At 43.2% G+C, this 16,163-nt stretch overlaps 1 protein-coding gene across 1 annotated transcript; it reads right to left on the bottom strand.

Annotated features, from left to right (window-relative positions):
- Positions 1-709: 709 nt before the first annotated feature.
- Positions 710-15,993, bottom strand: LOC124008119 (phospholipase A-2-activating protein-like). Its single transcript, XM_046319116.1, has 14 exons — positions 15,744-15,993; positions 15,000-15,193; positions 14,631-14,731; positions 14,333-14,453; positions 13,613-13,780; positions 11,608-11,743; positions 11,279-11,448; positions 4,894-5,045; positions 4,457-4,676; positions 4,124-4,189; positions 3,967-4,038; positions 3,700-3,807; positions 3,303-3,470; positions 710-1,430 (listed from the first exon to the last, which is right to left on the bottom strand). The coding sequence occupies exons 1-14, from the start codon at positions 15,890-15,892 to the stop codon at positions 856-858; spliced, it is 2,400 nt and encodes a 799-aa protein (XP_046175072.1). The 5' UTR covers positions 15,893-15,993; the 3' UTR covers positions 710-855.
- Positions 15,994-16,163: the final 170 nt, after the last annotated feature.

Genomic DNA, 16,163 nt, shown 5'->3' with positions numbered 1-16,163 from the left:
TTGCGTTTCAGATTATTTTGTGCCAGAAATTAATGGCAAATAATGTATTGTGCCATTTGAGTTACTTTTATTGTATATAAGAATGTTTCAAAACACTTCTACATTCATATGAATGGGACCATGATTACAGATAGTCCTGAGAATGAATCGTGATTAGTGAGGAAGTTACAGGACAAATATCATACCTTCCCAAAAAATGCTAACCTCCCGTTATTGTAATGGTTAGCATGTCTTGGGGGTATGATATGTGTCTCTAACAAAGATATTCAGTGATATCTGGCCCCAGAACTGCCACAATATTTATAAAGGTCACTATGGTTAGTGGGTGATTTCTTTCACCTGTAAACATCCAGGATTCCATATGGTCTTGTCAGCTGATCCAGACAGCATGAGGCCTTGTTCAGGTAATATGACCACCGCCCACACTGCTGCTGTGTGTCCCTACAATACAAAGAGCACAACTTGCCATGGTCACTCACCTGGGTTGTGTTCAGTAGGGAGAAAGTTTAAACTTATCTAAAAGGTTTTGCTACAGTGAGCCCTACTGAACATAACCCAGTAAGTAGTGTTCCAAACGTCAGAGGACAGAGTACACACTGTGCATATACATGACATGGACAGTTTCAAAGCATTAGAAATGTGCCTCATTTCACTATTTTTACTTTCTCACCAACTCCATTTATAATTAATAAAGACAAGTCAGGCTTCATGAAAGATCCAATTTGTACATATGTTTATTGCAGCACATGCAATCCATTAGTCTCAAAAGTCAATTAAACACTTGAACAGAGACTAGTAATAATATAAGGAGAGGAAAAGGGGAAACCCGTGTGTTTTAAGTCACAGGAAATCAGATCACTGCAGTTCTTTTAAAACCAGCTGGCAGCACTCGCCGACCTTGGCCGGGTCGGTGACCGAGGTGTACTTGGCGATCTGTGACATGACCCCCAGTGACTTGGCCAGGTCCTGGGCTGTCTGGTCAGAGGCCACTGTGGTCCCCAGAGCCACCAGGAGCCTGAACACTGCCTCCTTGTCCTGCACCGACTCCAGTGCCGCGCTGGCCACCGACAGGCACTGGGCCTTGGCCTCCAGGTCGGGCTGGCCGTGGAGTGAGCCAGCGTAGTTGAGAACGAGAGTCGCGAGGGCGATGTGAATGTTCTTGTTGCAAACAGAGCAGAGGTCGGCGGCGTGGGACAGGACAGCCTCCCGTTGGGCCAATAGGAGGGCCCGGCCTCGCCAGCCACTGAAGCAGTTGCACAGTGTCCGCAATGCCAGCATCTGATTGGCTGGCCGACCCTGAGGCTTCATCAGGCTCAGCAGGTGGTTGCAGAGCGCTACGCCATCATCCGCGTCGCCACCGCACAGGCTGTCGTTGACCTGCGGGTGGCGCACCGCCAAACGCAGGATGTCCAGGACAGGGAAGACTATGTCTGCAGGACAGGAGAGAACAAGTGATCACAGCTCAATGAAAATGGTACATTACCATATGTTCAATTATTGTAATGTGCAAAGGTTTCACATACTTGAAAAGGCCAATAAGGGCCTTTTATTCTAAAAACAATAAAATGCTTATCAGGACTTCAGAGGGTAAAGTGCAAGAGTGGGCAATACCAGTGCTGGGGGCTTGCAGTCCACTCCAACACACCTGACCATAATTGCTTGACTATCTATACTGAACAACAATATAAACGCAACATGCAACAATTATAAAAGATTTTTACTGAGTTACAGTTCAAATAAGGAAATCAGTCAATTGAAATGAATTCAATAGGCTCTAATCTACAGACTTCACATGACTGGGCAAGAGCGCTGCATGGTCAATGCTGCACATAAATCCACTAGCGTTCCATAATTAAACTATCAGTTTTTTTAACCCCTTTTTCTCCCCACATTCGTGGTATCCAATTGGTAGTTACAGCCTTGTCTCATAGCTGCAACTCACGTACGAACTCGGGAGACGCGAAGGTCGAGAGCTGTGCTTCCTCCGAAACGCAACCCAACCAAGCTGCACTGCTTCTTGACACAATGCCCACTTTTAACCCGGATGCCAGCCGCACCAATGTGTCGGAGGAAACACTGTACACCCGGCGACAGTGTCGGCGTGCACTGCACACGCCCCGCCATAGGAGTCGCTAGTGCGCGATGGGACAAGGACATCTCTGCCAGCCAAACCCTCCCCTAACCCGGACGAAGCTGGGCCAATTGTGTGCTGCCCTATGTGTCTCCCGGTCACGGCCAGCTGCAACAGAGCCTGTAGCTATACAGTCTGATAATACAAGTGATGGTATAGACCTACATCTGCTTGTTTTTTGCGCAACAGTATCTTCGAAATCAAATGTGCAAAGCAAGAATATGTTAACTACATGAAGTTCTAAGATATACCCAAAGATTATAGGGACCTATTGGAAACACTTGTCAATATTTTGGTTCCTACCCTGTCACAATTACTACAGTTGAAACTGGGATTCATCCACGAAGAGTACACTTCTCCAGCATGCCAGTGGCCATCGAAGGTAAGCATTTGCCCACTGAAGCCGAACTACAGTCAGGTCAAGACCTTGGTGAGGACGACGAGCATGCAGATGAGCTTCCCTGAGACGGTTTCTGACAGTTTGTGCAGTAATTCTTCGGTTGTGCAAACCCACAGTTTCATCAGCTTTCCTGGTGGCTCGTCTCAGATGATCCCGCAGGTGAAAAGGATGGATCTGTAGGTCCTGGGCTGGTGTGGTCCGCGGTTGGACATACTGCCAAAAATTACATTTGAGGTGGCTTATGGTAGAGAAATTAACATTAAATTCTCTGGCAACAGCTCTGGTGGACATTCCTGCAGTCAGTATGTCAATTGCACACTCCCTCAACTTGAGACATCTGTGGCATTGTTTTGTGTGACAAAACTGCACATTTAAGTGGACTTTTATTGTCCCCCGCACAAGGTGCACCCGTGTAATGATCATGCAGTTAAATGAGCTTCTTGATATACCACACCTGTCAGGTGGATGGATTATCTTGGCAAAGGAGAAGTGCTCACTAACAGGGATGTAAACACATTGGTACACAACATTTTAGAGAAATAATATTTTTGTGCAAATGGAACATTTCTGGGATCTTTTATTTAAGCTCATGAAACATGGCACCAACACTTTACATGTTGTGTTTATATTTTTGTTCACTATAAATCAGTTTGCTAGTGATTGGAAGCAAAAGCCTGCACACATTGCGGCTCGCCAGGATCAGAATTGCCCACCTCTGTACTGGTCTAGTGGGGTAACCACAAATCCTGCCCAAGATGTGCGTTAGCCTACCTTCTGGCCAGTGGGAGGTCTTCCAGAGCAGGCTGATCTGCTCTGTGGTGGGCTGCTCTGTGGCGCAGGGGTTACAGACAGACACCAGCAGTTTCTCCAGGCTCTCCAGGACCTCATCAGACAGCCTGTATTCCCCAGGGGCCCCACCATTCAGCTCCTTCAGCTTGGCTGGTGAAAAGGCAAAGTTATTATAAAGAGATGCCATTGAGAATGAAACAGACACTTTATAATACCCAGTATGTATTTACTGTAGTAAGGTTTGCATATGGCTATCCACATTATTTCAGTTCAGCGACAGTGCTGGTTGATCAGTCTTGTACGCTGGATAAGTAGACACTGATTATTACTGCTTGTAAAGTATCAACAAAAAAAAAATCAGGTTTTGTTCAGTGGTTACCCATTATCTGTGTGGCGTTAGCCTGCTCAAAGGTCACACCATCCGTTTTTGGAAAGTAGATGTTTGTGGAGGTCTGCCTCGAAGCAGCCGAGGAGTAGGCACCCTCACCTGGGAAAACAAGAGGGGGGTAGAAGTGTTAGACCTACCCCTTTAGCAGTGATATTGGGTTGTCTTTTACATGTCATTTTTGGGGTAAAAACACATTTGAGTGTTAATGCAACCTCCGATTAAACCCTTGACGTTGAAGGAGTTGCTATAGTGACTAACCTGTGAAGGGGTCTGCCACGCCCACCGGAGCCCCTGTAGGAGTCCCCGATCCTGGGATGTACCGCCCAGTGCCTGGGGAAAACGTCATAATAAATGTATTAGAACAGCATGTCCTCAAACTGAAATGTACAAGAAAAGTATATTTGTGTTTATTTACCTGTGAAGGGGTCAGCCCCAAAGCCTGCTCTGTTGTCAGCAGCTCCAGGAATGTATCGGCCTGAGCCTAATGGTGAACATGATAAAAGCAGGGTGAAAATAGTTTGTGTGGTATTCTAAACTCAATTTGAATTTCCATGACCTGTCTATTTCAAATATTACGGTAACTTTGATCACTGTGTGTTAGAAAAGGGAACAATCACCCTATAGACTGAAAATGGCCAGTCGGCCCTACCAGTGAATGGGTTGATACTACTAGGCTGGGCCGGTGTGTGTTAAGAATCTAAAAATGTAGCAGCCAATATATAATATGAAGATGGTTCAGTGGCCCTACCAGTGAATGGGTCAGCAGCGCTGGGCGCGGCGGCTCCCAAGGTGTGTCCTTTGGTGTTTTCGATGATGAAGTTGGCCACCTGGTCCAGGAACATGGGGCTGAGCTCGTTCTTCTGCAGGAAGTTGTGGGCTGTCAGCCAGGGGTCGTCTGTCACATTGTAGGGCAGCTTCATGGACGGGCCTCCCTCGTTGATGTCGATAGTGAAGACAAAGTCGTACTCCTGGAAAATCATTCAGAAGATGGCTTGGACCTGTGTTGAGAGATTCACTGTGTGACAGCTCGCTTCAGTTAAGTGTAGATGAAATCACTTGTGAATAATGTGCCTTGCGTCTGTACTTTGGACATTGATTTTATATTAGCACAGTGTACAATCATTTCCCTCTGAGGAAAATGATCTATCGTTATCACCATTCACCCAACGTTGGGGTGCACCTCACCTTCCCCTCATAGTTGACTTTCTTGGAGGTCTGCTGGTTGGACCCTCCCACCACATCTCCAATCTTCATCCAGCGGCTGTCAGCCACGCTCCACTGGTACGCCTCCACGTTCTGGCCCTCTTTGATAAGCCGTGTCTGGCCGTCCCGGTTCCCTGGGAGAGACAAACAGGCATCTTAATGTGTAATCATACTCTCTGCATTACAATACAACAAGGATGTTATCTGAATTACTCCACTTTCATGTGCATCTGTGGTTTTTAGTTGTGCAGGTTTTACTAAAGCTCGACGATTGGTCAAAAAAGTTGATCATTCAAGTAAGATGTCAGTGACCATGGACTGTAGGTGCAAAAAACTATAATATCCAAAGAGTGATTCTGTGCATGTAATGTCTTTATAGTTTATATTAATTGAATATATACAGTCAGGTCCAAAGTTATTGGCACCCCCAATAAAGGAAAGCAAAATATACTATAAATGAAATACAAATACTGAGTATATTGTATGCATTTTGGGGGGGGGGGGGGGTGAAAATGACATTTTATACTCATTCAGTTGCTCAGCAAAAGAGTGTTTACTTTTTTCTCAAAAAGACAGGGGTCAAATTATTGGCACCCCTGTTTTCAATACATCACCTTGCAAGGATAACAATAATGAGATTGGCAAGGATCTTACACCATTCCTCCATACAAAATCTTTCCAGATCCTTGATATCCTTCATCTGCACTTATAGACTACCACAGGTTTTCAAATGGGGTTTAAGTCAGAAGACTGAGATTGCCATGGCAAAATGTTGATATTGTGGTCAATGAACCATTTCTTTGTGGATTTTGTTGTGTGCTTGGTATTATTGTCTTGCTGGAAGATCCACTTGCGGCCCAGTTACAGCCTCCTGGCAGAGGCAACCAGGTTTTTGTCAAAACTCTCCTGGTACTGGGTAAAGTTCATGATGATGTTGACCTTAACAAGGGCCCCAGGACCAGTGGAAGCAAAATAACCCCATACATTCAAAGATCCAGCACCGTATGTCACAGTAGGAATGGGGTTCTTATCTGCTTATGCATATTTTTCGATGCAAAGCCCACCACTGGTGTGTGGCCAAAGAGCTGTATGCCATCTGACCATAGCGCAGGTTCCAATCCAAGTGCCAATGCCGTTTTGAAAACTCCAGGCATAGGCTCTTACGTTAGTTTGATGACATGAAAATAGAACTCCAGAAAGCAAGCGAAGAAGGTGTTCAGCCTGTCTGGAAGCAAGACATCGGTGTCCGCGATGTGGCTGGCTGTCCTTTTATAATCTGATCGTCTGTAGACCCTGCCACATCTGTCTTGTGTCTTGAGTCGTTGAACTGGGACTTAACTTTGGCCCTATACCGACGTTTAGCCTGCTTGATGCTTTGTGGAGGGAATAACTACACTGTAGTTTTGCGCAAATGCTCCCATACATCCACAACTTCTGGTTGGGGTGGGTTTTAATAGTCACAGTAGGTAAAACATCTATGCACATCCTGATAAACTCATTCACCGTATTGGTATATGTGTCAATATTATTTCCTCACCCATCTACACACAATACCCCAAAATATAGTTTTAGAAATGTTTGCAAATTAAATGCATAAAATAAACTATTTACACCACTGAGTCAATACTTTGTAGAAGCACCTTTGGCAGCAATTGCAGCTGAGTCTTTCTGGGTAAGTCTTTAAGAGCTTTCCACACATGGATTGTGCAACATTTGCCCATTCTTTTAAAAATGCTTCAAGCTCTTTCAAATTGGTTGTTGATCATTGCTAGACAACCATTTTTCAGTCTTGCCATAGATTTAAGTAGATTTCAGTCAAGAATTTTCTCGGTCACTCAGGAATATTCACTGTCTTCTTGGTAAGCAACTCCAGTGTATGTTTGGCCTTGTGTTTTTGCCTGTGCTTAGCTCCATTCCATTTATTTTTTTAATCCTGAAAAACTCCAGTCCTTAATGATTACAAGCATACACATAACATGATGCAGCCACCACTATGCTTGAAAGTGGTATGCTTGAGTGGTACTCAGTAATATGTTTGGGGCAAATCAAATCTAACACAACACTTTCTATTCAGCACAAAAATTTAATTGCCAAATTTTTCAGTGTTACTTTAGTGCCTTGATGCATGTTTTGGAATATTTATTTTTGTACAGGGTTCCTTTTCACTGCCAATTAGGTTAGTATTGTGAATTAACTAACGTTGTTCTATCCTCGGTTTTCTCCTATCACATTAAACCCTGGAACTGTTTTAAAGTGAAATCCCGAAGCGGTTTCCTTCCTCTTCGGCAACTGAGTTAGGAAAAACGCTTGTATCTTTGTTATGACTGGGTGTATTGATACACCATCCAAAGTCTAATTAATAACTTCACCATGATCAAAGGGATATTCAATGTCAGGTATTAATAAATAAATAAAAATCTACCAATAGGTGCCCTTCTTTGCGAGGCATTGGAAAACCTCCCTGGTCTTTGTCAGGGTTTCTGTGTTTGAAATTCACTGCTCGACTGAAGGACCTTAGAGATAATTGTATGTGTGGATACAGAGATGAGGTAGTCATTGAACAATCATGTTAAACACTATTGCAGACAAAGTGAGTCCATGACATTTTTACTCCTGGACTTATTTAGGCAAAAAAAATGTATTCAGGCTCTTTGCTGTAACTCAACAAAATGTGAAAAAAGTAAAATGGGGTGAATACTTTCTGAAGGCACTGTAGCTATTTGTATTATTTAATTCAATATTTTTTGCTTATCTTTATCAACGGTGCCAATAATTTTGGACCAGACTGTAAATATTAATACATACAGTCGTGGCCAAAAGTTGAGAATGACAAAAATATAAATTTTCACAAAGTCTGCCTCAGTTTGTATGATGGCAATTTGCAAATACTCCAGAATGTTATGAATAGTGACCAGATGAATTGCAATTAAATGCAAAGTCCCTCTTCGCTATGCAAATGAACTGAATCCCCCAAAAACATTTCCACTGCATTTCAGCCCGGCCACAAAAGCTGACATCATGTCAGTGATTCTTTCGTTAACACAAGTGTGAGTGTTGACGAGGACAAGGCTGGAGATCAGTCTGTCATGCTGATTGAGTTCGAATTACAGACTGGAAGCTTCAAAAGGAGGGTGGTGCTTGGAATAATGATTCTTCCTCTGTCAACCATGGTTACCTGTAAGGAAACACGTACCATCATCATTGCTTTAAACATAAAGGGCTTCACAGGCAAGGATAGTGCTGACAGTAAGATTGCACCTAAATCAACCATGTGTCGCATCATCAAGAACTTCAAGGAGAGCGGTTCAATTCTTGTGAAGAAGGCGCTCAATAAAGTCCAGCAAGCGCCAGGACCATCTCCTAAAGTTGATTCAGCTGCGGGATCGGGGCACCACCAGTACAGAGCTTGCTCAGGAATGGCAGCAGGCAGGCGTGAGTGCATCTGCACACACAGTGAGGCGAAAACTTTGAGGATGGCTTGGTGTCAAGAAGGGCAGCAAAGAAGCCACTTCTCTCCAGGAAAAACATCAGGGACAGAGTAATATTCTGCAAAAGGTACAGGGATTGGACTGCGGCAAAGTCATTTTCTCTGATGAATCCCCTTTCCAATTGTTTGGGGCATCCAGAAAAAAGCTTGTCCGGAGAAGAGAAGGTGAGCGCTACCATCGGTCCCGTGTCATGGCAACAGTAAAGCATCCTAAGACCATTCATGTGTGGGGTTGCTTCTCAGCCAAGGGAGTGGGCTCACTCACGATTTTGCCTAAGACAGAGCCATGAATAAAGAATGGTACCAACACATCCTCCGAGAGCATCTTCTCCCAATCATCCAAGAACAGTTTGGTGATGAACAATGCCTTTTCCAGCATGATGGAGCACCTTGCTATAAGGCAAAAGTGATAAATAATTAAGTGGCTCGGGGAACAAAACATCGATATTTGGGTCCATGGCCAGGAAACTCCCCAGACCGTAATCCCATTGAGAACTTGTAGTCAATCCTCAAGAGGCAGGTGTACAAACAAAAACCTATAAATTCGGACAAACTCCAAGCATTGATTATGCAAGAATGGGCTGCCATCAGTCAGGATGTGGCCCAGAAGTTAATTGACAGCATGCCAGTGAGGATTGCAGAGTTCTTGAAAAGAAAAAGGTCAACACTGCAAATATTGACTCTTTGCATCAACTTCATGTAATTGTCAATAAAAGCCTTCGACACGTATAATTACAAAAATTTCATAATTCAGTATTCCATAGTAACTAAATTTGACAAATATCTAAAGACACTGATGCAAACTTTGAAAATAAATATTTGTTTCATTCTCAAAACCTTTGGCCATGACTGTACATTGTAGAGGTCGACCGATTAATCGGAACGGCCGATTAATTAGGGCCAATTTCAAGTTTTCATAACAATTGGAAATCAGTATTTTTGGACACCGATTTTGCTGATTATTATTTTTTTTTACACCTTTATTTAATCTTTATTTAACTATGCAAGTCAGTTAAGAACACATTCTTATTTTCAATGACGGCCTTAACTGCCTCCTTCAGGGGCAGAACAACAGATTCTCACCTTGTCAGCTCAGGGGAGCCAATCTTGCAACCTTACAGTTAACTAGTCCAACACAATAACGACCTGCCTCTTGTTGCACTCCACAAGGAGACTGCCTGTAACGCGAATGCAGTAAGCCAAAGTAAGTTGCTAGCTAGCATTAAACTTATCTTTAAAAAAACAATCAATCATAATCACTAGTTAACTACACATGGTTGATGATATTACTAGATATTATCTAGTGTGTCCTGCGTTGCGTATAATCTGACTGATCATACACGCATACAAGTATCTAAGTATCTGACTGAGCAGTGATCGGCAGAAGCAGGCGCGTAAACATTCATTCAAACAGCACTTTCGTGCCATTTGCCAGCAGCTCTTCGTTGTGCGTCAAGCATTGCGCTGTTTATGACTTCAAGCCTATCAACTCCCGAGATGAGGCTGGTGTAACCGAAGTGAAATGGCTAGCTAGTTAGCACTGCTTCGAGAGTGGCTGTTGTTGTTGTGTTCCTGGTTCGAGCCCAGGGAGGAGCGAGGAGAGGGACGGAAGCTATACTGTTACACTGGCAATACTAAAGTGCCTATAAGAACATCCAATAGTCAAAGGTTAATGAAATACAAATTGTATAGAGGGAAATAGTCCTACAATTTCTATAATAACTACAACCTAAAACTTCTTACCTGGGAATATTGAAGAATTGTGTTAAAAGGAACCACCAGCTTTCATATGTTCTCAGCAAGGAACTGAAACGTTAGCTTTCTTACATAGCACATATTGCACTTTTACTTTCTCCAACACTTTGTTTTTGCATTAAACCAAATTGAACATGTTTCATTATTTACTTGAGGCTAAATTGATTTTATTGATGTATTATATTAAGTTAAAATAAGTGTTCATTCAGTATTGTTGTAATTGTCATTATTACAAATAAAATGTTTTAAATATAAAAAATATAAAAATTGGCCGATTAATTGGTATCGGCGTTTTGGTCCTCCAATAATCGGTATCGGCGTTGAAAAATCATAATTGGTCGACCTCTAGTTCATGGAGCTCAAAGAATTGGGACAGTGACACATTTGGTTTTTGTTATGGCTCTGTACTCCAGAACTTTGGATTTGGCACAAATATCATAACCCCCCCCCCCCAAAAAAAATGCTACCCTCCTCTATTATTGTAATGGCGAGAGGTTAGCATGTCGTGGGGGTATGATATAAAATGCTAACCTGCCCCGTTATTGTAATGCTGAGACGTTAGCATGTCTTGGGGGTATGATCTTTGTGCATCTGTAACTTTCTCACTCATCATTATTCACAATTCATTCAGGACTATCCATAATCATGGTAGCATCCACATTAATGTATTAGTGTTTAAAAAAAATATTAGATCCTTATTCACAATAACAGTGACTACAACATCACAATACATTATTTACCATTCATTTCACAAAATAATCTGAAACAACCAAAACAAACAGCTAATGCAGCCAACAAGTTTGTAGAGTCACAATCTTGATGTAATCATTGCATGTTAGGAATATGGGACCAAATACTAAACGTTGAACTACTTTAATACACAGGTGAATTTGTCCCAATATTGGGAGGACTATGTACAAAAAGTGCTGTAATTTCTAAACAGTTAACCTGATGTGGATGAAATTAAAGCTGACAGTCTGCACTTCAACCTCATTGTCATTGTATCATTTCAATGTACAGAGCCAAAACAAGAACACATTTGTCACTGTCCCAATACCATTGGAGCTCACTGTATATAATGGAATGGAATAATATAATAGAACATGCAGATACAAATTAATTTACCAGGCTCCTCGAGGTGCTCCCTTCCTGGAAGATCCTCCATCTTGATGTCCCCCAGGTCCCCTGTCTTGGGGTCGATGGTGGTCTTGGAGAGCTCATCCTCGAAGGCCTGGAGGTCTTGGGGACTAGCCATACGATCTTCCACCTCAGTGAACACTCGGATGAGGCCGTCACTGTAAGGCAAATAATACGACCGGTGACACAAAAGCAAGGTCATATCAGAAATATCGATCTCATACACCACAGAGAAGATTATTGTATTAGGTTTACCATTTCGGTGGAGGCAGTATTGGTGCCCATATGCCACAAAATAAATAGACAGTGGGGTTTACCTGGCGCCCACAGCTATATCCCCGTTAGGCAGGATGCAACAGCACCACACGGACTGGGCTGGGAGACGGATGGTCTGTTGGCAGTCGCCCTGCTTCCATATCCTCAAGGTCCGGTCCTCTCCTGTGCTTACGAAATCTGAGAAGGGAGGAGAGCACCAACCAATTGTCTAGAAAAATGTCTGACGGAATCATCAACACGGTAAATGTGCAGAGATAATACACTGCTCAAAAAATAAAGGGAACACTTAAACAAACACAATGTAACTCCAAGTGAATCACACTTCTGTGAAATCAAACTGTCCACTTAGGAAGCAACACTGATTGACAATACATTTCACATGCGGTTGTGCAAATGGAACAGACAACAGGTGGAAATTATAGACAATTAGCAAGACACCCCTAATAAAGTTCTGCAGGTGGTGACCACAGACCACTTCTCAGTTCCTATGCTTCCTGGCTGATGTTTTGGTCCCTTTTGAATGCTGGCGGTGCTTTCACTCTAGTGGTAGCCGGAGACGGAGTCTACAACACACACAAGTGGCTCAGGTAGTGCAGCTCATCCAGGATGACACATCAATGCGAGCTGTGGCAAGAAGGTTTGCTGTGTCTGTCAGCGTAGTGTCCAGAGCATGGAGACGCTACCAGGAGACAGGCCAGTACATCAGGAGACGTGGAGGAGGCCGTAGGAGGGCAACAACCCAGCAGCAGGACCGCTACCTCCGCCTTTGTGCAAGGAGGAGCACTGCCAGAGCCCTGCAAAATTACCTCCAGCAGGCCACAAATGTGCATGTGTCTGCTCAAACGGTCAGAAACAGATTCCATGAGGGTGGTATGAGGGCCCGACGTCCACAGGTGGGGGTTGTGCTTGCAGCCCAACACCGTGCAGGACGTTTGGCATTTGCCAGAGAAGATTGGCAATTTCGCCACTGGCGCCCTGTGCTCTTCACAGATGAAAGCAGGTTCACACTGAGCACGTGACAGAGTCTGGAGACACCGTGGAGAACGTTCTGCTGCCTGCAACATCCTCCAGCATGACCGGTGGGTCAGTCATGGTGTGGGGTGGCATTTATTTGGGGGGCCGCACAACCCTCCATGTGCTCGCCAGAGGTAGCCTGACTGCCAATAGGTACCGAGATGAGATCCTCAGACCCCTTGTGAGACCATATGCTGGTGCGGTTGGCCCTGGGTTCCTCCTAATGCAAGACAATGCTAGACCTAATTTGGCTGGAGTGTGTCAGCAGTTCCTGCAAGAGGAAGGCATTGATGCTATGGACTGGCCCGCCCGTTCCCCAAACCTGAATCCAATTGAGCACATCTGGGACATCATGTCTCGCTCCATCCACCAATGCCACGTTGCACCACAGACTGTCCAGGAGTTGGCGGATACTTTAGTCCAGGTCTGGGAGGAGATCCCTCAGGAGACCATCCGCCACCTCATCAGGAGCATGCCCAGGCGTTGTAGGGAGGTCATACAGGCACGTGGAGGCCACACACACTACTGAGCCTCATTTGGACTTGTTTTAAGGATATTACATCAAAGTTGGATCAGCCTGTAGTGTGGTTTTCCACTTTAATTTTGAGTGTCACTCCAAATCCAGTCCTCCATGGGTTGATAAATTTAATTTCCATTGAAAATGTGTGTGTGATTTTGTTGTCAGCACATTCAACTATGTAAAGAAAAAAGTATTTAATAAGAATATTTCATTCATTCAGATCTAGGATGTGTTATTTTAGTGTTCCCTTTATTTTTTTGAGCAGTGTATTTTGTGTGCAGGAGTTCTTTTCGACTATGATTTATTTTTTAAAGACAAGCGGCCAATAACAATACAAAAGGTTCTGTTTACAAATTATACACAACTACATTTAAGTAGGAGTAGATTACAATACACCTGGACGGATAACTAAAACTATGAATCACCAACAGATTGTCACACTTTCCTAGGGCAAAGTGGTTCCACAAACAGGGCACTAGTAGATTCTCAGGGTTCAGTCGTCCATACTGTACCTTGTCCATTGGGGAAAACGGCCAGGCTGTAGATGTAGTTGGTATGGCTGTAGTACACTTGCACACATTCTCCAGTCACCAGCCATCTCCTGATAGTGGCGTCGTTGCTACAGGACAAGAATTCCAGGTCGCTGACCACCGCTAGCCCCCTGACACAGTCCTCATGACCTGGGATAGACAAGGACATTTAGTGATGTCTGGCCCCAGAACTGCCACAATATTTATAGGGGGCAACGTGGGTAGTGGGTGTGTGATGAAAAATGTTATGTTTGTGCTTTTCTAATAACACATTTCTGTGTTCATGCAAGTGCCTGATTGAACATGCCTGGGAGGAACCTTCACTATCAGTATCTGCAATTTGGCAGTACGCCCAGAGCATTGTTTTGAGAACGGAAAGGGATATTTCAGTTTCAAGGTCTCAGCTTGGAGAGAAGAAGCCTTGAGAGGTATTGGTCGGTCACATGCATGAACCAAACGTTAGTGATGAATTAATGATGAATAATGAATAAGCTATATCATGCAAATATAACTTGTGTGTGTAAGCAGTATATGAGATCTCTAACAGAACTGCCCTGACGGAGGTCGCTTCAGACCGGTACTTTATGAATCTAAGTTTGACTGCGACCTCTCCAGCTTGCTGTTAATAAATAATTATTAATTTAAGATTGACATCGAGTGTCCCTGTGTAGAATTTCCACGACAGGTGCATTAATCTCTCACCTGTAAACGTCTTCTCACAACGTCCTGCCTTCCACAGCTTGATGGTCTTGTCAGCTGATCCAGACAGCATGAGGCCTTGTTCAGGTAATATGACCACCGCCCACACTGCTGCTGTGTGTCCCTACAATACAAAGAGCACAACTTGCCATGGTCACTCACCTGGGTTGTGTTTAGCAGGGAGAAAACTATTTCAGATTTATCCAATTAGAACATAGATTTTCAGTTTATGTTGCAAAATGTTTTGCTACTGAACATGACCCTGATCAAAAACACTATAGACAAATCTCAGATACTTTACCTGTAAGGTCATCATGCACTTCTCGTTGAGCCAGACTTTTGCTGTGGTGTCCCAAGAGCCACTCAGTAGTGTTCCAAACTTCCCAGAGGACAGTGCACACACTATGGACATACATAACATGGACAGTTTCTACTTCTAAACAAGTTGGTATTTTAAGTAGTCAAGTTGAGTTAGTTGTTCCACAATGATGAATTACATTTACATTTCAGTCATTTAGCAGAAGCTCTTATACAGAGCACTTACAGGAAAAATTAGGATTAAGTGCCTTGTTCAAGGCATATCAACATATTTTTTTCACTTAGTTGGCTCGATACTGGCCACACGCTCTTACCTGCTAGGCTACCTGCATCAACAGTATATCAACTATACCTGTGTTTTTGTGTCCCTTGAGTGTGAACAATGGTTGTGGTTGGTCCAGTGTGAAAACACAGATGTTGTGGTCGTTTCCACCTGTGGCTATGAGTCCCCGAGGATATGTGTCGCTGGAAGCGATTATGCATACACAGGATACGAAGTTCTCATGGCCTGTCATACAATGCATTTCTGTGAAACCCCTGTCTGGACTGTAGAGAGAATAGCGACACAGAACATATGCTATTTAAAGTTAAACTGGATTACATTGAAAACACAGAGCAGGACAACAGCAACAATGTGGTTTCATATCTAGTCATTCTGAACAGTCTGGCTTTTTTCAGTGACTAGCTTTATATAAAAGCTTACTGTTAGCTATACAACTACTTGACATATGGCCTAGAGAAACCGTATGCGCATATATTATCATTTAAAGTTTAGAAAGCTTGTGTCACGTTTTTGTCCCGTACAGTTTGTGTGGCAATGTTATTAATGGGGGGGGAATATCAGAAACCACACGTCCAGACCATAGTGTGGTTTGGTTGCACATTTCAGTTGAGTGAATGACAACGCTAATTATGTTAGCTAGCTAGTATGCTTTAGTAGACTTGTTGGTTTGCCTTGAAATTATGGTTATGGTATATTGAGAGGGGCATCGATATATGTGTGGCTAAGGGTTGCTAAATGATTATCTTTACAACATTAAAATGGTAAGACAAACATAGTCATTTGAGCTAAGCTACATGAGCTAAATAGCGGTACCTTGAGTTTGGTACCCAGACCCTTCCGGTTCGGTCTCTGGAAACAGACGTAAAGGCTCCGTCAGGGAAAAAAGCAACTGCAAGACCTCTAACATCCATTTCATGGCCAGGTATGGAGCAGCTTAGTTTATATGAGTTAGGTGATGCCATTGTATCACCAATATCACAATGTTGTAATCGTAACTTCTAAAGAGAAAAGAGGCACCCCTTGTCAAGAAGAAATCGTCCGGTTAAGTAAAGCGGAAGTAGTAAGGAAAATTAACCTTGACCTCAGATCGCATGCTGGGACAATTACATTTATTTTTTTGCAATTATGTATACATATTAGATAAATCATACAAATAACACTACCAGAATAATATTTTATTTGGCTTACAAAAAAATACGTTATACAAAAAAGGTTCGAACGCACCTCCAGTAG

This window comes from Oncorhynchus gorbuscha, linkage group LG21, assembly GCF_021184085.1.
Source record: "Oncorhynchus gorbuscha isolate QuinsamMale2020 ecotype Even-year linkage group LG21, OgorEven_v1.0, whole genome shotgun sequence".
Taxonomy (NCBI): domain Eukaryota; kingdom Metazoa; phylum Chordata; class Actinopteri; order Salmoniformes; family Salmonidae; genus Oncorhynchus; species Oncorhynchus gorbuscha.
Note: the sequence above shows the minus strand (reverse complement) of the source record. Positions and strands in the feature narration are given on the sequence as shown.